Below are 27,887 nucleotides of genomic sequence, written 5' to 3'. Positions count from 1 at the left end.
TTATATAATTCAGAGGAATTTATCCATTCATGAATCTTTACATAATTTTATCATTGAAGAATACATATAAATTGTTAAATGAAAATTATTGAAATTCCATAAGGAGATACATTGCTCTGATTTCTTAAAAGTAAAATTGTAGTTTCAAAGGTTCGTTTCCACTGATGTTGTATTCGTACCACTAGACAAATCGCTATTAATTTTGTCACGGTTACTGATGCACAAGTAGTTCTTCATAAATCTTCTATATTTTGAGCTAGCGATGAACAAGGCTATAGGATTGAAACAAGCATTCACGAAAATTAAGTTATAAGTTACATGGTTCAATACTGAACGTGTAAATCCCTCAACTTCGCTGATCGCATAATACACAAATAAGTACGTGAAGTATGGGAGGTAAGACACTGCAAAAACAATAATAAGAGCAATTAGAATTTTGGAACTCAACATACGAGACTTCTTCAATTGTTCTTGTTTCATTGCTTCACCTTTAATTCCTCTCATGCTCTTCCTGATTCTCACAACAGAAATGGTTGAAGACAATGTGATTATTACCAGTGGAATGATGCAGAGAATAACAAGATGAAATGTTGAAGACCACAAGTTGAAGTAAACGCTTGTTTCAACACGGCACAAGTTGCTCACAACTATAGCATTTGAAGTGTAAGGTATCGCGGCCACACTTGCAATTGCCCAAACGAACAAAATCGTTAGAACAGACTTGACTATCTGACGTCCTCTGCATCCACAACCTCGTTTCTGAAGAGTGTTTGTCAAAACAAACGTTCTCTGAAGGCTAATAACCACAACAGAATAAACGCTCACTCCATAAGGCACTTGGCGAATATATCTGTAAAATGTGCATAGTTTCAGTCCAAATGTCCATTTTATATCTCGAAATATACTGAAAAGAAGAATATTCGCAATGAGGGAGAGCAGGTCTCCTACAGTTAAATTGATTATCATCAGGTTTGGAAATGTCCTCATTTCCTTGTGTCTGCAGAAGACGAGAAGCAAGACGGAGTTTGAAATAATTCCAACTATAAATATAGTAATTTTTAAAATCAGAGAAATGTAAATTCTCATGATGATTTCGAATCGCTCTACTTTCAGATCTTCTTCAAATTTTTCAAGTTCTTTCTTACCTGTTTCAAGCTCATTTTCCCACATTTTTAAATCAAATAATTCTCTAATCTCTGTTAGGTGAAATTGTTTTATTGTATTATTGTTTAGATTGGGCGCCGGGAAATTCTTGAGCTCTTGTACGTATTTGTCGAGCACTTCGACAATATTTTTGGATTCTTCGACAATAGACTCAAGCGTTTCCACTTCTTCTCCGTCGTCATATTCCGACTTGCTTTTGTTTATTGCAAGTGATAAGTTTTGATACTTTGAATTTAGATTTATCAAGTTGCACAAGTATTTATAAAATGTGCTCAAATTACGTGCGTTTTCCAAATTTTGTTCTAAGCTTATTCCAGTCATAGAGAACTTTTCTTCAGTTTCAGAGGAATTGTTAACAAACTTGATTTCATTTGTGTTGTTGACTAGGTTCAGTATTAGTTTCTGGTACTCTAAAGTTTTCCTGATTAGGGTCTGCCCCATTACATCGTCTCTTTCCGAGATGAATTTACAAGCAGCATAGTTGGCTTCCTCCGACATATTCCTTATCTCATAATTAAGAGCTTCAAGGAAGCTTTTCCCGCTTTCGTCTAGGCTTTGAGGGACTTTGATTACCTGAAAACTATTAACAACCCTTTCCTTGCATGCAAAAGTGTACTCGACTTGTTGAATTTGTGTAGTTTCGTACACATAACTGGAATCTCTTGTGCAGTTGTATTCTTCCAAGATACTAAATCCAGCTGTCTCATTACAGTATGGCAGGTAACTTCCTTCCATTTCATTGGAGTCCGTAGAGGAATTAAGCTCTTTCGATAGGACTGCATCTCGTGATCCCTTGTTTTCTGCTGAAACTATGAAAATCAGGCTGCAGGCAATGAGTGGGATCAGAAATATTTCTGGTATCATTTCTGAAACAGAAAAAAGAAATAAATAAATAAAAATAGGCCTATGTAGTGAGATGTGAAGTGGTGAAGTTACTTGATTGTATATATAGTACCGGTATTTAATTAATGCTCTCTCATGGAAGTTTAAATTAATTCATATTCCACAGTTAATCGATCTGTGCTAGCGAAAAGATGAGGTAATTTTCTGCAACCAATGGTGAAGGAGTAAATTTGTTTACTAGCTGGAAATCAGTGTCCTAAGAATCTCTCGTGAAGTATGAATATTTTTTCATTTTATATCTAGATACGCACAAAAAAGACAGGACATAATGCTAGAAAGGAGTATAGATGATTGAATAAAAGAATGTCTTGGCGAACAGGGGAAATGGTCAATTAGATGTATATATGTATGAGATGGATGTTGGGTGGACAGAATATAAACAGATGGGTGGAGGGACGGGTAGATGTAAACAGGGATACAACATCGTCGTCATTATCATCATCATCATCATCATTATCATCATCACCATCATCATCATCATTATAAATATCTGCAATACTCGTACAGGAATGAATATTATTAATGTAATTTATAAATATAACAACCAACAATATCATTATTGTTTCTGTCAACAATATCACACATTTCTCCAAACAATATTATCAATAATATAATAATCAATAAGATAAATATAATCAGCAATATTTTATTGAATTAACTTCAATTTCTACTTCGAGAGCATACACTGCCACCTTAGAAGATTAATGCGCTTACCCTCAAGCTAGGGGCATTCCAACCTGTACTGGCTGATTACACTAAGGTTCGATGCGAACCAGTTGTGCGGGAAAATTTTCTTAAATCTCGAGAATGTAAGGTCGACAACGAGCGAGACTCCCAACCTCTCGCTTGATAGGTGGACAGGAAACATCTGATAGTCCAAGATACCTGGTTCGATTTCGACTATGAAATTGTGTGAGTAGATGTACCAACACATAGAAAACCACGTAGGACACAATTTCAGTCACTTGTGGTGTCTTCAAAAATCGTTACGTGTATACTGAGATATAATTACAAACTACGACTACTACTTCTACCACTACCATTGTTACTAGGGACCGTACTTTGTCCCAGCCGTCTACAAGCGTAGCATTACTCGAGTTTTTAAGGATGACGAACGTGCAAGCCACGGTTCACGCGACTCTTGTTTGGTAAAGTGGGACAGAACAAAACATGGACCACTTTAACAATTACAGTAATATTTCCAATTTATACTATTTACATTGTGTATACTAAAATTCTCTATTTTTATTACTTACACTGTAATAAAGAATGTAGGCTTAAATTGATCAAGCATTTTTTAATCTATTAAGCTTATGTACAGTTTTGTGTATTGTAATGCAAGATATTTTATTTCATAATACTATAGCCAACTTTTTTTAATCTAGTAAAATAATGTAAACATTTAATCAATGTAAGCCTTCATTCTTCATGCTAGTCAAAATAGCGTGTTTTAGTGTACAGTACACAGTGTAAAGGGCTGTCAGACATTGAATACTTTCGAAAGCCGATTGACAGAAAGACTGCTTTCCGTGTCTAAAATATGATCTTTCTTCCAATATTACTTTTTGTAAAATATTTATTTTTAATACATACTTTTCTTCACTATGTTAATCATTAATTCGATCCAAATTTTCTATTTAACACTAAATTGTAATATTTGTTTATTTTTTTAGAACTTACTTACTTACTGGCTTTTAAGGAACCCGGAGGTTCATTGCCGCCCTCAAATAAGCACGCCATCGTCCCTATCCTGATCAAGATTAATTCAGTCTCTATCATCATATCCCACTTCCTCAAATCCATTTTAATATTACCTTCCCATCTACGTCTCGACATCCCCAAAGATCTTTTTCTCTCCGGCCTCCCAACTAACACTCTATTTGCATTTCTGGATTCGCCTATACGTGCTACATGTCATGTCCATCTCAAACGTCTAGATTTAATGTTCCTAATTATGTCAGGTGAAGAATACAATGCGTGCATTCTGTGTTGTGTAGCTTTCTCCATTCTCCTGTAACTTCATTCCTCTTAGCCTCAAATATTTTCCTAAGCACCTTATTCTCAAACAACCTTAACCTATATTCCTCTCTCAAAGTGAGAGTCCAAGTTTCACAACCATAAAGAACAACCGGTGATATAACTGTTTTATAAATTCTAACTTTAAGATTTTTTGACAGCAGACTGGAGGATAAAAGCTTCTCAACCGAATAATAACAGGCATTTCCCATATTTATTCTGCGTTTAATTTTCTCCCGAGTATCATTTATATTTGTTACTGTTGCTCTCAGGTATTTGAATCTTTTCACCTCTTCAAAGGATAAATTTCCAATTTTTGTATTTCCATTTCGCACAATATTGTTCTCACGAGACATAATCATATACTTTGTCTTTTCGGGATTTACTTCCAAACCTATCTCTTTACTTGCTTCTCTTAACATATTCACGTCATTCGCATAGACAAGCAGCTGATGTAACCCGTTCAATTCCAAACCCTCTCTATTATCCTGGACTTTCCTAATACCATACTCTAGAGCAAAGTTAAAAAGTAAAGGTGATAGTGCATCTCCTTGCTTTAGCCCACAGTCAATTGGAAACGCATCTGACAGAAACTGACCTATACGGACTCTGCTGTACGTTTCATGTAATTAAACACATCTACATTTTGCTCTTATAATAATAATAATAATAATAATAATAATAATAATAATAATAATAATAATAATAATAATAATATAATATTGTTTTCTGTATTCAAGTTATTTATATTTGCTATGTATTTTATACTGGTTGAGTGGAAGAGAAGGCCTTATGACCTTAATTCTGTCAGTACCAGCAAAACGAAATCAAATAAATAAATGAACAAACCATTTAAATTGTAGGAAAAGTCATAATAGTATGAATGTTTATCAGTAGAATGCATGTTCAACAGTCTTCGAGGTCTAGTTTTAAATCGTGAATAGAACGTCAATTATTGTAGAGCTAAAAAGATGCAAGTGTTCCCTGATAGTACATGTGCCACGCGCCAAATAACTTCACGTCAATATAGTCAATGAACAACTAATTTTATTTCCGTACGCCATGGAACAGAATATGGTCCGTAATTATTACATTGATAATACGTTACTAACATAATTTGTAAATTGTGTTCTTAACTTGACATAAAGTGTTCAGAATTTGTTATGAATCAATAAAATGTCATACACACCATCAGGACCGATGATACTCTGTCGACCAGCAACAATAAGTCCCGTCCTGTTGCACCAAAGTAAGAGATTATTATAAAGCACATCCATGTGTACATATTTTTCAAGTTCACCTCTTCCATGAGAATTAGATGATCGCCGCTCTCGGATTTTTTTTTCCTGAACGGGTGCAGCGTCTTCCTGATGAGTGATGACTAAGTAAAAAACGGAATGGAAGCTGTAAATAATTTTAAAGCTATTTTAATCAGATTTAATTTTAAATAACCTTCAGTGCTGCGCTATGCTTATTCCCAATTTTGTTCTTGTAGTTAAGATTTATACAATACAGGATTTCAACTTAACAGTAATTTTATCGTCGATCCTCCGAATTTGAACGTGTTAGGCCCACAATATGATGATATAAAATTTCCATCTAAGCGAGATTATTAAAGTGAAAAACCGAAGTCAATACGGAACTCAAATGCTATTGGCATAAGCTATTATATAATAATAATAATAATAATAATAATAATAATAATAATAATAATAATAATAATATTGCGCAAAGGATTTTGACATTATGGGCCAACTCCATATTTTACATTATAATCCATTCCATTTGTTTTTAGAAAAAGGATAACGTAAATGTTTTTAAATAGGCCTACTGAAAATGTGTAATATTAGTCTAACCGTTCTCGGAATATTGAGAACGTAAATGAAGAAACGTAAAACTCGGAATATGGAGCACAATATTGAAATATGAAACAGAGATTTGTAAGAGAAAAATTGTACTACTGTATAGACTCTAATATGTTAAAATAACATACGTATCTTAAAATGTATCTCATTTAGCCTTACGATTAACTGAATTTTGAAGTAGGTAATTTTAAACTTTCATCTGCCAATTTATTCTTAACTATTTCTTTGTTAAGTAATGCCATTTCTCTGTGATAAAATACTGTGAGTAGCGACTTTCAAATTTACATGCGAGAGAATGCAAATAAAGGTTCTTAAAAAAAAACAAATATGGTTTATTTAACGACGCAACTGACGAGGTTATCTCAGCGTCGCCGGTGTGCCTAAATTTTGTCCCGCAGGAGTTCTTTTACAAGCCACTATAGGGGTTTCAGAATAAGAAGGCATATGGGCTAAGCCAATACAGTGCTCGCTGCTGTGCAGCGTTGGCACATGTTGCGTGAGACGTGAAAGACAGAGTCAGCAGATACGTGTGACAAGGACGGAAAATATCCGCTAGCGGAGGGAGCGTCTTGTTTCCATCATTGTGTCTTATGTTTACATAGGCTACTCTTACTAAAGTCATTTTATCCCGATTTTCATTATTTAGCCTAGTCTCTTTAAAAATCGGAATCACTAGCTTGCGAAATAAAGCGACAGATATGTAAAAAAGTAGTGTACTTTGTTGCTCGTAATGAGAGAGAAACAGTGACTTAATTTAAAAAAAATTGAAGGTTGTATTGCACTATCTGGCATGTGGATATTCTCGCCTGAAAAACTGTAAGGGAGAAAGTGCATTCAAATGTCCAAACTTCCTTGACCAGCAATCATGAATTTACTCTTCATTTCTCCGGAGGAAACAGAACGTTACAGTAAGCGTACTTTTGTAAGGGCGGACTATGTATCATACAACGTAAGCAAACCTTTAAATACGTAATTTATTACTGATATTGAAAATGAAGATTCTTTTCCTCGTGTCTGTTAAAATTAAACATACCTATCTAGTTTAATTTAATTTAATTTCTAGTTTAAACCTACCTTGAGGTCCAGGGTTCTATATTTTATCACTGTGGTCTATGACAATAAAAGCCTACGAGTGAAAGTATAATGCAGTATGTAAACAAGTGAATGTAAAACCACAACCCAATAATATCGTATTGGAAATATTGACGGTAAACATTCTATAGCCTATTAAGTAAAAGTATACGCTGTATAGAATATATTAGATGTACCATAACTCAAAGTTTTTAAAATGCAAATTGAATTTTGGAATTATAAAATCTCCTCGACCCTAGCATGGCAATATATATTTTATAAGTGAAATGTGCAGTGGCGCAACAACGTAATTTGTTTGGGGGGAGATGTAAGAATGTTGTTGTGTGCAATTTTCTTACAATTCTTTCCATAATTGTGATAGGGGGGATTTATAATGCTATTTTTTATAAAGTTTATAGTGAACAATAAAAAAATTAATTTAAAACATGATGTTGAAACTCAAATTTTTACCTCCTTCACACTTCCGATAAATAATAGCTTTAGTAATTGTGACTGTAATCGTGTAATCAATTACAAAATACACACTTCTGATAAGAACAAAGTGAAGATTACACAGAGTATATACACTAAATATATAACTGTATGTTCTTATCGTTCTCTTCCATTTGTCGTTTTTTTATTGTGATCTTGAAATAATTTAGCGACAGACCTCTCATAACAGCAGCTTAATATTAATAATACTTCGATCGATAAATAGAAAAAACCAAATCCTAGCACTTATAAAAACTCAGCTGCTGGTATGATATTAAAAATCTGTTAGCCTTTTCTTATTATTATTTGTGCTATGTTTAATAGTATGATTGTTACAATAGTTCTTGTATAAAATGTTTAATAAATAACCAGATTTACTTTAATGGTCAATATCTCGAAAACAGGTGTCTGTCGCTTAGTCTCTTATTGCGTAACTCCGTCCATTTCATTGTTGTGATGTTTTGAACAGACAAAAAGAACATTAACTTCATGTAATTGCCTCGAATTTTGTTATTTTTGTTACTATAGTAAAATGACTTTCAAGTTCTTCTATGCCATTAAAATAAAATAAAAATTATAAACTTCAAATTTTGGCCACAAAGAAAGGTAAAAACTATACTATGAAGCTTTCTAATATTTTAGGAGTGTAAAAATTGTATTATTTACACGTCTAAATTTTTGGGGGTAAATCTTACCCTCTCACCACCCCCGTCGTTGTGCCACTGGAAATGTAATTAATTATTGTTTCATCTTAAAAAGTTCCATTGTTCTTAAGGGAGCTTGTTAATACTCTTTCTTACAATTAATAATTTATCAGACTATTCTATGGAGAAATAAATCACAATAGAAGTGATTTTAAACCAAGAATCACCATGTGCAAGGATGAAGAAGGGATATACTGGCGGGGAAAGATAGCATTCTAAACAGATGTGCGAAGACATTTTATCAACCTACTGACCTCTGAAGAACTGAATAATGATCACGTCAGCAATTCCCTGGAGGACAGAGGGGAAAGTCTAGAATTATATCCACCAACGTTGGAGGATATTCAGGAGGCAATAGGAAAACTAAAGAAATGAAAAGCTCCTGGCACGGATAATATACAGGCAGAGCTACTCAAACAGGGAGGTCTAGAACTTGAGAAACAAATATATGAGTTAATGACACACATTTGGATTGATGAAACTATGCCGCAGTCATGGAACTACAGTGTCATATGCCCCGTACTCAAAAAAGGAGACCCCATGAATTGTCCCAACTACAGGTATTAGCCTCCTGAATATAATTTATAAGATTTTCTCCAATGTGCTATTCTGCCGTCTCTCTAAATACTCCGAAAAAGTGTTAGGCAACTATCAGGGTGGGTTCCGGCCAAATAGATCCACAGTGGAACAGATATTTACACTTAGACAAATTCTACAAAGAACAAACGAATATAATATAACCACACATCATCTATTTGTCGACTTTAAGGCAGCATATGACTCTGTTAACAGAAAACAACTATATTCAGCTATGTATGAGCTAAAGATCCCATCTAAATTGATCAGGCTAGTCCAGATGACGATGAAAAAAACAATGTGTCAAGTCAAAATTCAGAATACCCTCACAGATGAGTTTGAAGCAACCAGTGGGCTAAGACAAGGGGATGCAGTGGCGTGCATGCTGTTCAACATTGCACTGGAAAAGGTTATAAGAGATTCAGAAATACAAACAACGAATACGATTTATTATAAATCAGTACAACTCCTAGCCTATGCAGATGACATCGATATTGTTGCTAGAACAAGAACAGCACTGGTAGATGCATTTAACTCTCTACTGGACGCAGCAAAGAGGATGGGACTACAAGTGAATGAAAAGAAGACCAAGTACATGATATCTAACCCAAATAGAGCTTGTGGTGCAAATGATTTCTTGGAGATTGGAAACTATAAATTTGATCGAGTAACTAATTTTAGTTATTTTGACTCTATAGTTAGTCAGGATAATGATATGAGCCTTGAAATTGGTAAAAGGATCTTCCTCGCTAATAGATGCTACTATGGTCTCGTGAGACATATTAGATCTAAAATATTACCCCCCCCCAAGGCAAAATTAGAATATATAAAACTTTGATGAGATCAGTCCTCACTTATGCCTCAGAAGCCTGGACATTGACAAAAAAGGATATACATAGATTAAACATTTTAGAACGGAAGGTTTTAAAGTCGATCTTTGGGCCAATCAATGTAGGTAACGAATAGAGAGCCCGGTATAATCATGAATTATATGAACTCTTCAGTGAACCCAATATAACATCATTTATAAAAATGGGACGCCTGAGGTGGGCTGGCCATATAATGAGATTAGAGGACTCGAGACCAGCCATCAGAGTCCTCCGATATGAACCAGGGGGAAGTAGACGAAGAGGAAGACCAAAGGTCAGATGGGAGGATGGTATCAGGGAGGATGCCAGAACTATTGGAGTTAAAAACTGGATGAGTGTTGCTACAAATAGGGATGAATGGCGGAAACTCCTATGGACAGCCAGGACCCATGATGGGTTGTCGAGCTAAGGATGATGATGATGATTAATAATTGAAAAAGGGAGGAGGGTATTTATCTTTACAATATCAACCAATTACCTCATACTTTTACGATATTTCTTCTTACACTGTGTGTAATATTACGATGAAAAGTGTAAATTCTACCATAGCCTACCTTCGCCTGTGAGTGTAGAATTTTCCTTTTGCGTGTAACATACAAAACACTAGATCCACTTGAATCCTTTCAAGAGACATTGCACATTGCTACTGTATGTAATTATTATTGTTCGATAAAGGCTCTTCAGTACACACAGAAAACAGTCCACATCTGAATTTGAAAAGAAACCAAATCTAGCTCTGTTTACAGCGAGAGACTTCACAGCTTATTAACAGTTTAACCGGTAACATGCGAACCAGGTGACCTACGGATTCCGTTCTTGTTCCCGTCAGATCCAGATTTCGAAGCTCTATCGAATGATACAGCTTAAAATACAATCCTGGGCATAACTATTGTGCGCGCAAGAAAGAAAGAAGTACGCGACACTTCAGCGAGGCTTCGCGACGATTTAACTGGGCAACGCCACCTCACTAGCATTGACTAGTCGACATAGACTGGCCTGAACTAGCTCCGCCTTATATGCCTTCTTATTCCGAAAGCGCTCTAAATCTAGTGACATGAGCATGTCGCATTTAAGCACGCTTAAATGCCATCGACCTAGGCCGGGATCGAACCCGCAACCTCGGATACAGAAGGCCAGCGCTATACCAACTGCGCCACTCAGGGCGACTAAAGGTTCTTTATCTCTGGCCGAGAGTACAGGGACTGAACAGGATTGAGAGTGATTGTTCGCGTCTGCAGTATTGTATTAATATTGTATTACGCACTGTTACGCTGCCCCTTCCTCCTGAGCACTACCTCGAGCTAGCGAGAGTCAAAAGATGGTGATGCGAGAGCGAGCGGTATTATGAAGTGTTTCGCCCGACTCTGGTAACCAGAACTCAAACAGGCAACTCCGCTCGTATTTAGGCCAGCCCTCTCCGTACGTCGCCAGTCGGCGTTCGGGGAATGCTATGGATTGATGGAATGGAGAGCAGAACGAAATCATGTAGATGCCTAATGTGAGGGAATGGGAAAATCCTGAGAAAAACCCCAAATGTGATCTTGCCTGCCACAAGTGTCAGTATGGATTACTGAAGTGAAAAATCCCAAACCAGAACGTGACAGGATGAAGGCCTCACCACTCAGTCACCGCAGGGGTAATGCAATAGTACTGGGATTTTCCAGCACTAGATTATACTGTAAGCCAGCCGTCGGCAAATTTGTAGTCACGATGACATCACTGAATGCAAGCCACAATACATAAGTTGTAATATGAATTAAGGAGTACAGAACACTCCGTTCGGATCCCGGCGGCGGACTCTCAACACAAGCATCAGACGTAGACTACATAATATTGATTTATAGATGGACAGATTATATTTCATTTCGCCTCTATTTTTACTGTGCTACAACAACCTAGGAAAATACGTCACAAATTGCCACTCTTAATACAACTCGTAAATTTGCGTCTGGTAGTCACGATCTTTACTTAGATAATAAGGGCCATATTCATAGACATTTTTAGCACGGGCTTCCGGTGGATGATCAGCGAACTAACGTTTTTCGTATTCATAAACCAGTGCTAGCGATATGATATGATATGAATCCAGTCGATAGCCGGGGCTAGTTTAGCACGTTTAGCGAAATGTCTATGCATAACACCCTACAAGTTTTCGTTCAGAAAACATGTGTTCCGAAATATATTGACTATAGAGCCAAACATAGCAGTAGGCGACCTACGATAGGACTACACATACTTTCTATGGAGAGCATTTTAATTAATCTAAGCCAGTCTGGTGTGTTATGCAATGGAAACGTTTTATGTCCTCGCTTATTTCCAGCTCTTTTAATAACACGTTGTAATGGAATGGAATTTAAGTGAGTGGGGGTACGGATGGCCCAGCACTGCGACCTGTGGAGATCTATTGCGCTAACCCTCGATATGGAATGAGGTGCGTACCATAGATCCCAACGTACCCAACCACATGACTCCCTAACGACTGATCCCTACAGCCAACAGAAATCCATATACCATTCCTGCTTCGGCAACTTCCCCTAAGACCCCCTGAGTAGGTCCGCAGTTGCAGAAACCACATATCCACGCAGGCCGCCTGTAGAGTGATCTGAAAAACCAGAAACGGGATGATGAGGAAAGGATGATGGAGGAGGAAAGGAAGTGGTGAAGATGAGTGGAGTTCCAATCGCCTGATGAAGTTACCTAATATTCATCCATAGGAGTGAGAGAAAAATCCCTAAAAAAAACCTCACCCAGGCAACTCGTTTTGACTAGGAATCGAATACGGGACCGCTGGGTTCGAAGTTAGACTCGTTAACCCCTCAGCCACAACGGTGGATTTTAATAACACGTTTATCCACCTATGGACTTTTTTAAAGTTATATTTCGAGTCCCATATGTTACAACAGATACAAGTTGCTTTATGTTCAGATTCATTTCTTCTATATTATTTTGTTTAGCTTGGAATAACTCCTCTCCTCTTGTATTTCCATTAAGTGCAATGATATCGAGCAAATATTCTTATACAGAGAGGTCCTTCGTAATTCCACTGGTGAACATTAACAGTTCTACTGTATCAATATCTGTATTTCCAAGTTTATTCAGACATGTTTTAATGAACTGTCATTCATTAGGATATAGCACTTCAATGATTTTGCGATTTCCAAAGCAATAACATAACTTGCATGAAGTTTTATTTATGCTCGACCATGCCGAAATGTAGTAATTATACACCTGGTAGCAGTCCTTTAATGCATGTCATTAAAGTACACCTATTCATTAAAGTTCAGGTTTTCGATTATTCTCGGATATGCAATCGAAAGACAACGAGGGAAACGTCACGGAGGCTGGAAATCCAATACTGTCGCAGAAGGTTATGTTCTGTTACTATAATAATTAGCGTTAATTGTAAATAATATTCAAATAAATTCAATTTGTCATCTCGTTTTTCAATTCTAAATCAATTTCCAGGTTATATCAAAATTAGTTCATGTTATTCTCTAAATTATATCAAGGTCAATGACATTATTGTTCTTCGGAAAAAATCAATACTTTCCCGTCTGCGCACATCTCGCAATTTACGAGCTATGCACAAGGTCATTTCCGATCTTCAGTCAGATGCGAATAAAATGAATAGACCTACTTCTGAATAATTTAAAGTGGCTTGCGCTCGTTTCATAAACAAACATACTCGCGTCTTAATTACTATCATTACAGGCTCGTTGCATAATGGTCTATTGACTCATAGCTTGTTTCATCGTATTTTAGTACCGGAATTATTATTTGAAATTTGTTGTTTTTTTATTTTAATTGCTTCGACCCTTCCAATCCTACGAAAAGAAAATAATGTTTATACTTTTTTCTACTGTATACATTTCCATTTACAATTACATTGGATATGTTCCTGCTTGTCTATGATTTCGTGATAATCTTATGACGTGTCCTAATATCGCTAGATGTTTCTTATAAGTGCCTATTAGAATTTTAGAACACAAGAGGCATCTAAATTGTCACCATATGAACAACAAATGCTGTTCCTTCCATTCTTCCTTAAACACACGTTTCCGAACAGACATTGAAGGTTTTGAGAAAGAAGCAATCTAAATCTTATCAGGTAATCCACCTCTGATAGATGCATGTGTACTGGAGTTGTAGGGGAGTTGGATGGAAGGGAGAGGGTGAAGCAAAGAGAGTTCACTGCGCTGCTCCTGAGACGTCACTATTGCTAGTGATGAAGGTGACATTTTTGCCGATCCCTTCTGTAAGCTGTACAATACTTCAATTTTGGGGAAAATATTTTATTGTTTAATACTGTATCAATATAAAGAAGTATGTCCTTTTATTTAAAGAGATTGTTGTTGTTTAGTCAATTGTCCGAAGACAGATTTGAATCTCACAAGTGATACCAATATGGCATCACTTATGAGGCAACTAAACAAGAGATAATGGGGTAGGGTGGCCAGTTCTTTTCCCTCTCCATTGCATACATCGCTAATTAGCTACATATTACACTAATCAAACTTCAGATGCATACAAACAATTATTGTTCTTCCTCTGACTGCCTGATAAAAGATGTGCATATCAGCCAGAATATCAATCAGAGGTAAAAAGAGATTGAAGAGGAATTAAAACTTCAACAAACTGCCTATGATGGAGCTACTGAAACGTTCTGTGAAGAAATATGCCTATATTAAGATTCCTTTGCATTAATACTCGTATTCGTCTCAGTAAATTGCAGAACGACAAATATTTCGTGATTTCTTAGAGAAATGCATTAAAACATAAATTTCAAATGAATCACCGTTAAGAAGACATTATGTTAGTCGTTGTTTGATAAAAACAATTACAAAATTTAAGATGGATTCGCAAATTGCAAAACAGTGGATTTGAATATACAGGATGTTTCCGGGCTAGTGTTAGTGGGGAAGGGCACATGTATCAATTTGAGATGAGAAACCCTGGTCCGGAAATGACTGAGTCGAAAGTTACAAGCAAAAATAGTTGTGTGGAAATGAAATAATTTTATTCCTGTGTACACCTTATTTATGTGTATTTATCTGTACATCATACACATACTGTATTCATCTGACGTTGTTTACGTTGTCTACTTACAGTATTCCATTCAGTGCGCTGTCTGAGGGGAGGGGAGGGGAGGGGACAGGAAACTACACTAAAGCAATGCAGATAGCGCAATGTGTAACGGACATGGTCGGTCCTGATATGCACATCTGTAGACAGCAGTGTATATGTACAAGTTGTAGTGTCTAGTCGATCAGTCCTAGTGAAATGGAGGAGTACACGAGAGCGGAATATGCAGACCTGATTTTCGAATACGGATGAGCCAATGGGAACAGTAGACAAGCTCACAGATTGTATCGGGGCAAGTACCCACGTAGGAGACATCCGACCCATACCATCTTTCCACGATTGTTCCAAAGGTTAAGGGAAGGAGGGCAAGTGGTGCCAAATTACAATACCATTTCCACACAAGTATTTTTACTTATAACTTTCGACTCAGTCATTTCCGGACCATGGTTCCTTATCTCAAATTGATACATGTGCCCTTCCCCATCATCCCTGAAAGTTTGTAACACTAACCCGGAAACACCCTGTAGAGTTATAGGTGATATTAATGTTGAGAAGCCTTGGAAGCCTTATCTTTTAACATGCCAGTTTTGGTAAATGTATATTATTTAACAATTAGTGAGTTTTTAAGGTAAATCAATGAAATATAATATATTGACTATATCCAGCATGAAAATATATTCCTATTGAAAGTGTCATGTAAATTGAGGTAGAAAAGTACCTGATAAATGTTTATGAAAATATGGTACTGTAGGTATCATAATTCGCCTTGGGCACGCATGCCTTAGAATTTCAGACGAAATAATAGCACAGATTTAAATCTTGACAAACTGCTTGAAAACGTTAAAAATATTTTTATGAAAGCTCCCGCTAGTGTAAATAAATTGAAAAAAATAAGTGTTCCAGATATTCTCCTTTCGCCAGCTTCTTTTCTTACATAATGGGGGTGCTCATTCAAAGCTTGCACTTATTATTTCAAGAAATCTAAAGAGTGACGAACGTTGTCCGTTGTTTTGTTGACAATGATTCGGTTACAATAAACATTTCATGTCCATTTTCAGTAAATATTTTATTAAGAATCAAATAACATCTATTTAAATCTAATTTCGGGTTTGTACACGCTTCCGTTTTAGCTAAGGAATAGTTCGACTATAAAATAAATTAGAATATGTCACTGAATATTGTAGATAATCTTCCCTTGACTTTTCGAGGACTGGACAGAGGATGGATCCTTGCACTTAGGAACGCTGCTCCCTTCATATGCGATGATTGTTCACGTCCAACAGGTGGTCTGAGTGGCATTCGTGAATCCGACGCTGACAGATGAGTCTAATGAGCCTCAGGAGCACGAAGCCCGAAGTGCTTACTATATCACCATCGTAAAGCCGTACTACGTCCCCAAGACTTCACCCTGCCTATTTTTACTGTTGCGGATGATAGATGAAATGAAGGGAGATGGAGAGTGTTGGTGGAATGATATAAGGAAATCGGTGAACCCCAAGAAAAATCCTCCGCAACGTCTACTTTGTACACTTAGCCGCAAAAATAATGGGCCGGCCGACAATTTCTAAGTTCCAGAGACATACATTGCGCATGCTCGTCTCGTCAACGCCATAGTTCACTAGGTAACACATAATTAAACCATTTAAATTTGCTGTATTTTGTTTAAGAGGCTACAATATGTAATAAAATCGAATGGCGGGTTGATTCTAGATACATCTGGGCCCTTGAAGAGTGAAATAGTAATAAAATTGATAAATACAAAATCGACCGGAGCGAATATGAACAGGAAAACCATGTATTATGTCGAACTGATACAAACAGTTGCAGTAACGAAAGTTGTTACGGCATTGGTATATCCAGTCTTCTTTTTTTATTACAAATTTGCCATTATATGTGTCTCGCAAAGCTATAATTATGTGGCGATATATCTTAGAATATGCCCAAACTCTAATAATAATAAACCTCCCTCTCTCTTTCAAGCAATACTGCTATCTGTTAATATAACGTTCTGTCTAGTCATTACGCTTGAAGATGGCACAGAAACAATAACTCATTGCCCTGGTTCGCATAGGTTATTCTGCGTATGCTACTCTCCGACAGGACTTCGATTGGAAAAATGTCATTTTCTCCGACCAGGTAATTGTCTCCAGTAACATTCTGTGTATGTTACTCTGCGATATGACTTTGATTGGAGAAATGTCATTTTCTCCGACGAGGTAATTGTCTCCAATAGCAATGATAGTATTGTCCTAGTTTATTGTATGAATGACCACCGATAGGCTTCGCGTGAGGATCGCGTGTTGGGGGTGGATGTCATACGATGGGATAGGACTTCTGGAACGCATCCACGGACTGTTTACGGCAGAAGTCTACGAAGACATTTTGGCAAATGTAATGATCCCTTCCGCCCGAAAACGATATCCAGAAGGAATACTTTTCTTCCAGCAGGATAATCATCCGATACACACCGCCAACCGGATTCAAAGATGGTTTACGAGGAGGCGTGATGTCGACCCAGTCGACTGGCCTCCAAATTCACCAGGTATGAATCCGTTTCAAAATTTGTGGGTTACAGTCAATAGGATCCTACGCTCTAATTGGGCAGAACAACTACCCGTTCGGACACCTGAGGAATTGTGGGTCAGAGTTCTAGATGCAAGGGAGAAGATGGCCAAGAATTTAGACCTGTTCCATAATCTTGTGGACTCCATGCCGCGCAGAATGAGAGCAAATGTTGACGCAGGTGGTTTGTGGACGAGATACTAGTCCCCACCACAGGCCTTATTTTGTTAATATATTAAACAATTGTTTGTTTTTGTTAATTTAATTATTTATTTGTGTTTGATATGCGTCCGTTTTTTTTAGGATGTGAAACAAACATTTTTGTTTATATAGACCAGGTCTCACCTATTAATAGCCCACAGGTGATGGGAAATAATATTTTTACAAGGCAGGCATAACGAAGTTTGTTAACAAATGCCATTTCACATTTAAACTAATAAATTAAGTAAAAGTTAAAATAAAAAAAATATTTGTACCTTACCAAGAGGCGAACTCACAACCTCTGGCACGGATGTCAGACTTCTTATCACTGGGCCACACACTGCTCGTAAGGTTCATTACATTATAGACTGATAACTTTCAATGAAGAGACACCACAGCAAGCCTTGCAGTGGGTTACGTTTACACGAGTGAACCGCGCGATAGAACTTAGCATTTCTATCGACCAAGAGTCGGCCCATTCTTTTTGCCGCTAAGTGTACATACATCACAAATTCCGTCATGACCTGGCTTGGGAGAGAACCAAGGCCGCCTTGTTGGAAGACAGCGTCTCAGACGCTGTAAATAACATTAAGAATGTGAATGACGATATAATGAAAATAGTGTGCAGGAAAAGAGAGTAAGTTTTATGGAAAAATTCTGGATGTAGTAATCTTTTTAAAATGACACAGTGACTCATGGCGCAAGTGATTTATGCTCGTCTCGCATCTGTTGATGTGGAAAGAAAGTTTTCCATGATTAAAACATTGTTAATAAATAATCGAAAATGCTTGACATGTGATTTTTTTATCGACAGCCTGCATGCTCTATTACTGTGAAGTAATAATACTACATGCATTGACTTATCTAACACTATGTACAGATAATTACCTTATATTATTCTAAAAGTTATTTTATAGGCAATATAGGTGGATGAAATTTGTATTCTTCTTTCATTTAATTTATCAAATTGTTGGAGAGAAAGAGACATTGAAGAATGGGTAGAACGGAGAAAAATTCTCTCCGGCACTGGAACTCGAACCTGGCTTTCAGCTCCATGTGCTGACGCTTTATTCACTAAGCCACACCGGATTCTAGTTCCGATGCCGGATTGAATCCTTCTCAGTTTAAGTTCTACCTCCTCTTTGATGGCCTACCCTCATGTACTGTGTCACAGAATATGTGACAGTGGCACAGTGCCCAACACTATGTACAGAGGTGCACTCATTACGAGTGATCTGTTAGAAATATCATATGTACTTCGGTACATCATAGACAGTATATGATAAGCAGAAATGATCCAAATTACATGTATGTATTGATGCAGTTTTGTTTGAATATTTTTAGTGACATTCATTCATTCATGTATGCATAGTGTTCTGCCTAAAAAAGGCAAGTCTTTCACTACAAACCCAACATCCTGCATCTTTCCTATTTTCCGTCTTCCTCTTAGTTTCCTCGTGTGATCCATGTATAGATAGATAGAATTTATTTGTCATCAACATTTATATTAGTTATGGTGTACCACACTTATGTATACGGGTTTCACCATAACTTTCTATTAATATAACTACAATTAACATGCAATCTCGGCAGCCTGTTAAACTGATAACTCTTCTACTCTCGCTATTAACTTAACTTAAAACAGTCAATTTCTTCTTATTGATCTTAAATGTCTACCATCTGTTCGTTCCACACTTACGTTCCTTTCAGCATTCTAATCTTGCTAACTACATTTATACATAATTCCGTCTTTCTACATTACATCTAACTCGTAACACTCCACCCGGTTATACTCATTGGGATCTTTTTTCTACCTAATACACGTCATTATAATCTTATTAAATCTTGACATGAGTATCTAGTTCACTTTAGTTTGATCATTAATTTCTTAACCACAATCAACACTCAGAAAAAACCATAGAAAATTGTAAATACTATCACTAAGATCATCTTTCATAACTTCACTACATCACTTTCGAAGATTTACTTCTTTACAGTAAACTTCAATCGGTAACTATATTTATTAACTAGCCACTTTTTAATTTCCCAACTTTTTTTTCAATTTCATAACTTCCTACCTGATCTCTATATCTATGATCCCCTAAACTCATTTTCATCACACTAAAACACGATTTACGACATTAAATCTCCAAACTTCCTGTTGTAATTTCATTCAGATCTTTTATTTATTTCTTACCGCTCATGCACCAACTTCTAAGATTATAACTTTTTTGGCCCTTAAATGTACCCGTCAACGATAAAATACTGCCTTGTGGTGACGAAATCACTATCTCTTCACCCATTATACTTTTCGCATCCTGACGTCTTCTCTGAACACTAACCGCACCTTCTCTTGATCTCCCGTAAAGCATATCTGATGTGTGATCCATGTATCTTAATGTTGTTTTAGTGACAGAGATTTATATTACAAATTATGGAAATTGTTTAATATTAATATAGACACATTGCGTGAATTATTATTGAAGTGTAATATTAACTCTATACATATCAAATTTCCACATACAGGTATGATTCTCTTAAACACCAAAACTATACTAAAATTTACAGACAAAATTACTCAACTTCCAAATCTAGTTCCCCTGATAACCCATCAGTATTATCCTCTACATGATAGTCTGCAATCAAAGCTGTGTAGAAATTCTTTGTGTCGCCAGGTTTAAGATCCATGATTGATTGTATCCCTAGATCGCGAAGCTTTGGCGTCGCTATTGGTTTACCATTGGGCCACAAAATAATTACCTTATCACATAGACCTACTACTAATGGTAGACTAATTTTGCTTTTCCCAATATCAATTTCACCATATTCTCCTTCAAAATATCTACAGCTGAACTCAGTAATACATTCTTATTTTCACTTTCTAAAGTACCTACATAATTGTACAATCCTTTGCCCTCAGCTTAAGTAAGCAATCCTGAAATACTATTCGCACAAGAATACACAACAAACACAATCTCTCAATATCATAAAGTCTAGCGAACAACTGATCCCACAATGCTGTGTTCATTCTGCTAAAAGAAACCAATCCACATAGTTCCATTCTGCAGAAGAGAGATTTCAGAATCTGGTGCCAGTGTTTTCTTGGTCAGTCCATAAATGGCATTGAAATGCAGAAACAGGGTTGGTTCTTTTCTGCAGAGCATAGAGTACCAGGTCAGGAATAATACTATAGTATTAACTCCATTTTATCTTTACAAATTTGAGTGTTGGTTTCTTTCTTCAGAATGTGGTCCAATTGAACCCCACATAGCACTACTCCACGGTTTCTAATCTAACACCATAGTTCGCCGAGTATTAAATTAAGAAACCTTGAAAACAGGTTCCTCACATTTACTACAAAACAAAGCTACATCCAACTAAAACCTTATTGCAATGAAACTTAATAAAAGCTTAAGATGCCACCTTGATTACTTCAACCAAGTGATAGCAAACTTACCGGCCATGACCTTAACGCGCTACATGTGAACAAAAGCTGCTAGTCTGGAAACTGCGCAGTTATAATCTATACATACATATACTGAATAAAATGAACCTACGTCGTCTTCTGATAATGTTCATTTCGTAATTGCAAGTGTATTGACATATTCGTGAATGAGATGTCACCTTAGATTTTCAAGATGTTGCATTCGTAACATCAGAAATACAGGATTTTCCAAACCTATTTGTCGACATCAATGCTGTTGAAAACCTGTACTTCCATATACATTTTAAAATCAATATATTAAGTATCATAAATTTTATTCATAATACTTTCTCTTTATAATTTGCAAAATGGGAAAGTACGGTACCATAACTTGATTTTAATGCCATCTAAAGGACCTCTGAGAAAGTTTAAGTTTTCGATGTTTTCCCTCAACCAATTGAAGCGGAATTATTGAATAACTTTCGACGTTGGACCTCGAACTAATTTCTCTACCATAATTATTATTACACTTCCTCTCTCAGTTTCTTTTCCATATTACGGGCTTGTTTCGATGTAGAGTCGGCTGTGTGCCGCCACCGAACTTGAACTCTGTGATATGTGGTCGTTAGTTGCTAGTGGTAGTGCTATGTACCGTGGTAGCTCGTGGGGTGAGGTTGAGGGACCGCGGTGATGCCCACGTCGAAAAGCAAAAGAGTTTATGCAGACTGTAGGGGAGTTCGGAGACGTCGAACAGGGGAACCCGTAGCGCTGTTCCCAACCCGTGCTCCGCCTCAAAGGAACTAACAAAAGGGACCTGAGAAGAAGTGCTAAACGAATGTAATTACATCCGAGATGTGTGGAACAGGTATTAAGGATGGTTGGGAATTATACAGGTTTGATATCACATTATTCAGGCTTTTGTAATGCTTTTTAGTTCTCTTTATTTGCAAACAGACTAGTTGTAGGGTTAATCAGATCAAATTCACCATAAACATAAGATTACTTTCTTCCATTTTATATTTCTCGTATCACTTTCACTTTTTATTCGATACTGGACACATTCTTTTTTGCATTCATGTTGTTTCTTTACAAGTCTGTTATACTTGACGTGTTGAAATTTAAAATATAATAATAATGCTTTATTTTTTCTGGCAGAGTTAAGGCCGTGAGGCCTTCTGTTCCATTAAACTAGAAGATAAAAAGGAAATGCATGATAATACAGTATAATGTTAATATAAAAGAAAGTTATAGGTATACCTCAGACAAAATAGAAATAGAAAAATAGGCATAAGCCAGAAGATTATCGAATTTAAGTAGGTACTTACTTAAACTAGATGACAAATTAAATTACATGATTACTTTAAAAACTAGTTACATGTGAATCATAATATATATCCTGGGACTCTGTGCGTCCAAAAATAAGATTTTCACTTTGGACTTGAAAGCGTTTAAGGTCGGGCAATCCCTAACATTTGTAGGTAATGAATTCCAAGAACTGATAGTGTCTATTGTAAAAGACGAAGAATATGCGGAAGTTCTGCAGAGAGAGACTGACAATAGAATGTCGTGTTGTGACTGGGTATCCAATGTAGAATGACATTGGCCTTATCTACGAGATAGGTTCATTTATGAATGCCATACTAAACAAGCCAGAAAAGACACGTCTGACGAGGAATTAATTTGCATCACAGAATAATTGATGCTGTAGACGGGATGCATAAACTGAGGTCGTTATAATAAAGTTTAACTGTACAAAGTAAGACAGGATCTTAATATTAAATGTAAATTCTGTTGTATTTATTGTCAATAAAAGACTGCAATAAGAGTAAACTGAAAGTAATGGTGTTGTTGTATCCATATTTACAGTGAATGTTGTAGGTTGCCTGCAGGAAATTTATTCAACAATGCGCATCATTCCGTTGAACTTGTTACTTAAATGATGCTAAGGTGCTTTCATATCACTAGTATTCTATTCTGGATAGCACATGTTCTTGAGAATGGATTTTACACGGTATCCTCTTTACGTAGAAAGTAATCCTACAATTTGTACAGCGACCTCGATACTGTAATGCGCTAGTCGGTTTTCAAGACATAAAATTATGCCATACCTTATCTTAACTTTGAATAGAATATGAAAGTGACGAAACTTTCTTTGATGCACACTTCTCATCTTGTTAAAATGCTCTTAACAAGATGACAAAGATTTTGTTTCTTGCTGCAAATTTCGACATGAATATTGGCTCTTAAGTCATCTCCGTGTTTGGGTTGTTCACATAAACTCTGTCTTTAAAATTGCCCTAAATAATAAGTTATAGGAATTTAAACTCGGTGATCGAAGTCACTACACGCTTCCAGTAATAACACGACCATCAAATAGCTTTATAATAATCATATTTTTTTTAGAGAAACTTGAAATGCGTACTGTTTCAATCGTCCTACATGAAATAGTCGTAACAGAATGAATATATAGATAAAATGTGTATCAGAATTTACATTTGTCTCGTAAAACACCGACCCGGCTATTTTATACACACTGGTCATAAACAGAATACCTATTGTTACGTCATGGAACTAAAATTTCTCTACCACTTTGTAAATTATCTCATATTTATAAAATAGTGTGTCCCCAGGGGCAAAACGCTCTCCTATAGAGCCAAGAGTTTAGGGTTCAAACACGGCTGGGATCGATGGATTTTTCAGGAAGCAAAAATTCGGAGCGCAAGTCTTCCCAGGAGGGATTTTAAAGGTTGATCTATAATAAACCGGGAACGGAAACGACAGCGAGAACGAGAAAGGAAATATTGTTAAAATAAATGTATTTAAATGTGAGCATTCACAATTAACAAGAAGCTTGCCGAAGCGCGGGAGCGAGAACGTGAAAGTTAATTGTGAATGCTCACACTTAAATACATTTATTTTAACAATATTTTCGTTTTCGTTTCCGTTCCCGGTTTATTGTGGACCAGCCTTAATCCATGTGTCCCCTGTCGGTTTTACAGCACTTTAAAGACCATAAATCTAAATTAGAGCCTCTGAATAAAATTATTATTCTCTCTTGCGTCCTAGTAATTATTTAGTTGCATAGAAGGTGACGTTGGGGGCGATGAGTTTACTACTTGTCCCTCTGCTACTGTCAGCAAATAAGTGTAACTAATTTCCTTGTAGGTATAGAAACCTCCGTTAGGGGGTACCTATGTAAATTTCAGGAATGATGAGTTCAATGAATATTGTGCAATTGGAGTAATCTTATGATGTCTTCCTTGGTAAATTTTCCAGGATGCTTGCTTAATTAAATTATTGAAAATAGAAACTATTTTTTCGGACATTTTTACGTTTTTACTTGCCAAGTCTATAAGGAGTGGCCATTCACCGATACCAGACCAGGCTAAACACGAGACGGGTCGTATCTACCGCTTGGAGAATATCAGGAGCTTCAAATCCCATTTCAGATTTTATCAAACTGACAGGAAACTGACTCCTATTACGAAACTATCATGTGAGGTAAGACGACCGAAATATTCTTGGCTTGGTTTTTCGAGAGCTGGACCCGGAACGGATACTTGCACCTAGGTTGGCATCAGTTCGTTTTATTCTTCATAAACAGTGACTTAGGGATTAGCCTAAAACAACGTCGAGATATAAGAGTTATATATCTTACCAATGACTTCATTTCTGTGAAGTCCTAGTGGATCGCAAATCAAACCCCTTCTTAGGCAAATGGACGGAGTTATATAACAATAGAACAACCGGCCACTTAAAAAACTGAGATATTTGCACATATTTGTTGTTGTTAGCTGGATTATTTAACTCTGAAAAAATCAAGAATGCGATATTTCCACTGTGCTGCCATTTAAAAGAAAAATTATTTTATTCCATAAAATTCATTTATTCATTTTGTTTGAAATATTAAATCAACTGTTGATCTGTTATTAAAAATAGGTTAGACTTTTAAATTATTTGTGTTATTTTTTGTTTTGTAATAGTATAGATGTTACAATACTTCTTGCATAAAAGGTTTAAGAAATAACCAAATTTACTGCAATGGACAATATCTCGAAAATACATAGATTTTTGTTTGTTGGTCTCTTATTGCATAACTAGACCAAATGAACTAAACGACATGTCACACAAGTTGAGAGGATGCTAATGAATTTCTTTTTCCTTCTTGCCCAGAGGTTCTTTAGGAACCGAGCGTTAGCTGTTACCTCTTATATCTTTCACCCCCCAAGCTGGACACACAAGAAAATAAAACACTACTGTATGAGTTATTTTTTTCTCAAATAACGTTCAGCTGTTTTATTGGCGCCATAGACTCAGAGATACCAACTTCTTAAATTTTCTTCGACTCTGTCTTCGTTGTTAACTTCAGAGCGTTGCCTCAGAGCAACAGAATACATATAAACATCACACAGAAAAAAATATAAAGTAATATGTTGCTTTGAGGCAACACTATGCAGTAGAAGTATGTAAGAGAATATACGTATAATATAGGCATACAGAATGTTTGACAAGTTTCAGTATATTTTAGTGCCGGTGGTACAATATTTTCAGCTAATTGCTAATTAAATAAGGAAAGTTGGTTTGTATTAAGAAGTCAGAGGGAACGACACAGTGCAGATTGTCCCATCATGTATGTTGTCCTAGTGTAGCAACTAGCGGTGAAGAAAACATTTACCTTCTGCTCTCAGTTAAAAGGTAAAGGTAAAGCTTTTTAAAATGTGTCAATTGAAATAAGCAGCAATAAAAATGAACTACAAACGCTTAATGTAGACTTTCGAAATATAGATTATTGGTATAGACTTTCAAGAATAAAATTTGTCTCTTTGTGTTGAAAATCATTAGTCGAGCGTTTGTGAAATGGACAGTAGCATATTCCCCTTAAATGATGGTAGGGAGTGTGACTAGAGGGGAAAGGTCTGGCAACCAAACTGAAATGGAAGTAGTTGAGCCAATTTGGACAACGTTTAGGCGATTTGTCCTGGGATTCATTTCGCTGTTTATATCCAAGCTGCACAATGTGCGCGTTTTCCTGCTTTCTTGCATTGAGACTCAAGCATGTGGGGCTCTCGAAAGGAGGTCAACATTAAACAGCATCAATTTATTTCCCCCTATATAACATGAAAGATGCAACAGAGAGCCAGTTTATTATCATTATTATTATTATTATTATTATTTTTTTTTATTTTATTTTTATTATTATTATTAAAATACCGGTACTTCATTTAAATTAAACCGATTCTATTGCATTATTCGAACAATATTATTAGTAATATTGTATGTCTGTTCATTATAAATTGTAGTTATAATCCCTGGGTAGAGGGGAGGCCTGTTGGTCTTATCTCTTACCAGGATAAATAAATACTTACTAAATTCAGGCCATATTCATAGCGCGGGCTTCCGGTGGATGATCAGCGAACTAACGTTTTTCGTATACATAAACCAGTGTTAGCGATATATGATATGATATGATACGATACGATACGATATGATATGATATGATATGATATATGATATGATATGATATGATATGATATGATATGATATGATATGAATCCTGTACAAGTAACCAGTCGATAGTCGGGGCTAGTTTAGCACGCTCGTAGCGCAGGCTAGCGAAATGTCTATGCATAGTACCCAAAGAGAGCAGTTTCCAGCTATGAAATACGATAATTTTAGCAAGTCGGAATTATTTGTGGTAGAAGTTGACAGTGTCCGAACAAATTGTCTCGGGGTACTATTCTTTCTCCTACTGTAATACCTATGTTTCTCAATAATTCACAATTACCCTTATTTTCGATAAACTACACTATCTTAATTTTTTCAGTAGAATAAATTCTGTAAATTTCTTATGGCAAGTATTCAGTGGAACACGTAATCATAGAAGTCTCTGAAGTTAAATCATACACCTGGAAATTCACATATGGCAATAAATAATAAATCTAATAAAGTTCTATTTGTCAACCTACCTCATGGCTTTTCTTATCATTTATTCCATGCTTAACTGATAGAAGTAATGTTTTAAACTAATGTTCAGTGTAACTGAGAACGCCTTTTTATGAATCGTTTTATGTTTAGAAAATTATGAATAACAAAATGGAGTCCAAAACCACACTTTTAACAATAATGGTTTTTTGTGCGAATACGTTTCTTACACATATGGGGAAGCTAGGTTACTATTAAAATATTATAAAAATTACTCAACAAATACCATAAGTATACGCCGAAGAAATTATTATGATACCGCATCTAATAGCATTGGATTCTAAGGACCGTATTCATAGACATTCTTAGCGCGGGCTTTCGGTGGATGATCAGCGAACTAACGTTTTTCGTGTTCATAAACCAGTGTCAGCGATATGATATGATATGAATCCTGTTTAGCACCCTCGTAGCGCGGGCTAGCGAAATGTCTATGAATAGCACCCTAAACCTTTAATATGCTGTCCTGTAAAATTTTGTCTGTGTGGCTTGGGACTATATCATTCTCACTTCCAGATATTAATTAAGCGACAATTTTAGATCCAATGAATACACACAATGCACATTAATTACTATTGTTCTCTTTACTCTACTGCGAGTAGTTCAGATTCTTTCTAATACGTCACAAATTCATCTCTAGAAGGACATTTTGTTTTAGCAACATACTTACTTTTGCTATTTTCATAATTCACTTACATTTTTGTACATAGAATATGTTTAGTTATAAACTTTTGGAAAGATAGATTACCTGCAGGTTATCATTATGTTGAATTTTAATTATTGTTAATCATTATGAATTAATGTTTGTGTTTGTTTATACGATTAATTAACACTGAATAAATTATCATGCAGATTATTGGATACTCACAGAATGAATTGTACAGTTAAGACAGTCAAGATTTAATACAGCAGACTTGATGCTTGCATTCACAATCAACTTCACCAGACTGCTTCGTCTTCAACAGGAAACATTTTACGA

At 36.1% G+C, this 27,887-nt stretch overlaps 1 protein-coding gene across 3 annotated transcripts; it reads right to left on the bottom strand.

Annotated features, from left to right (window-relative positions):
* Window positions 1-27,887, bottom strand: LOC138699996 (uncharacterized). 3 transcript variants are annotated; one of them, XM_069826261.1, is made up of 2 exons: window positions 27,777-27,887; window positions 1-2,030 (listed from the first exon to the last, which is right to left on the bottom strand). In XM_069826261.1, exon 2 carries the CDS (start codon window positions 2,026-2,028, stop codon window positions 145-147), a length of 1,884 nt encoding a protein of 627 aa, XP_069682362.1. In that variant the 5' UTR covers window positions 2,029-2,030; window positions 27,777-27,887; the 3' UTR covers window positions 1-144. The 3 variants fall into 3 exon arrangements, with proteins under 3 accessions (XP_069682362.1, XP_069682364.1, XP_069682363.1); XM_069826263.1 differs by lacking the exon at window positions 27,777-27,887 and adding an exon at window positions 5,273-5,476; XM_069826262.1 differs by lacking the exon at window positions 27,777-27,887 and adding an exon at window positions 2,782-2,934.

This window comes from Periplaneta americana, chromosome 5, assembly GCF_040183065.1.
Source record: "Periplaneta americana isolate PAMFEO1 chromosome 5, P.americana_PAMFEO1_priV1, whole genome shotgun sequence".
Classification (NCBI taxonomy): domain Eukaryota; kingdom Metazoa; phylum Arthropoda; class Insecta; order Blattodea; family Blattidae; genus Periplaneta; species Periplaneta americana.
Note: the sequence above shows the minus strand (reverse complement) of the source record. Positions and strands in the feature narration are given on the sequence as shown.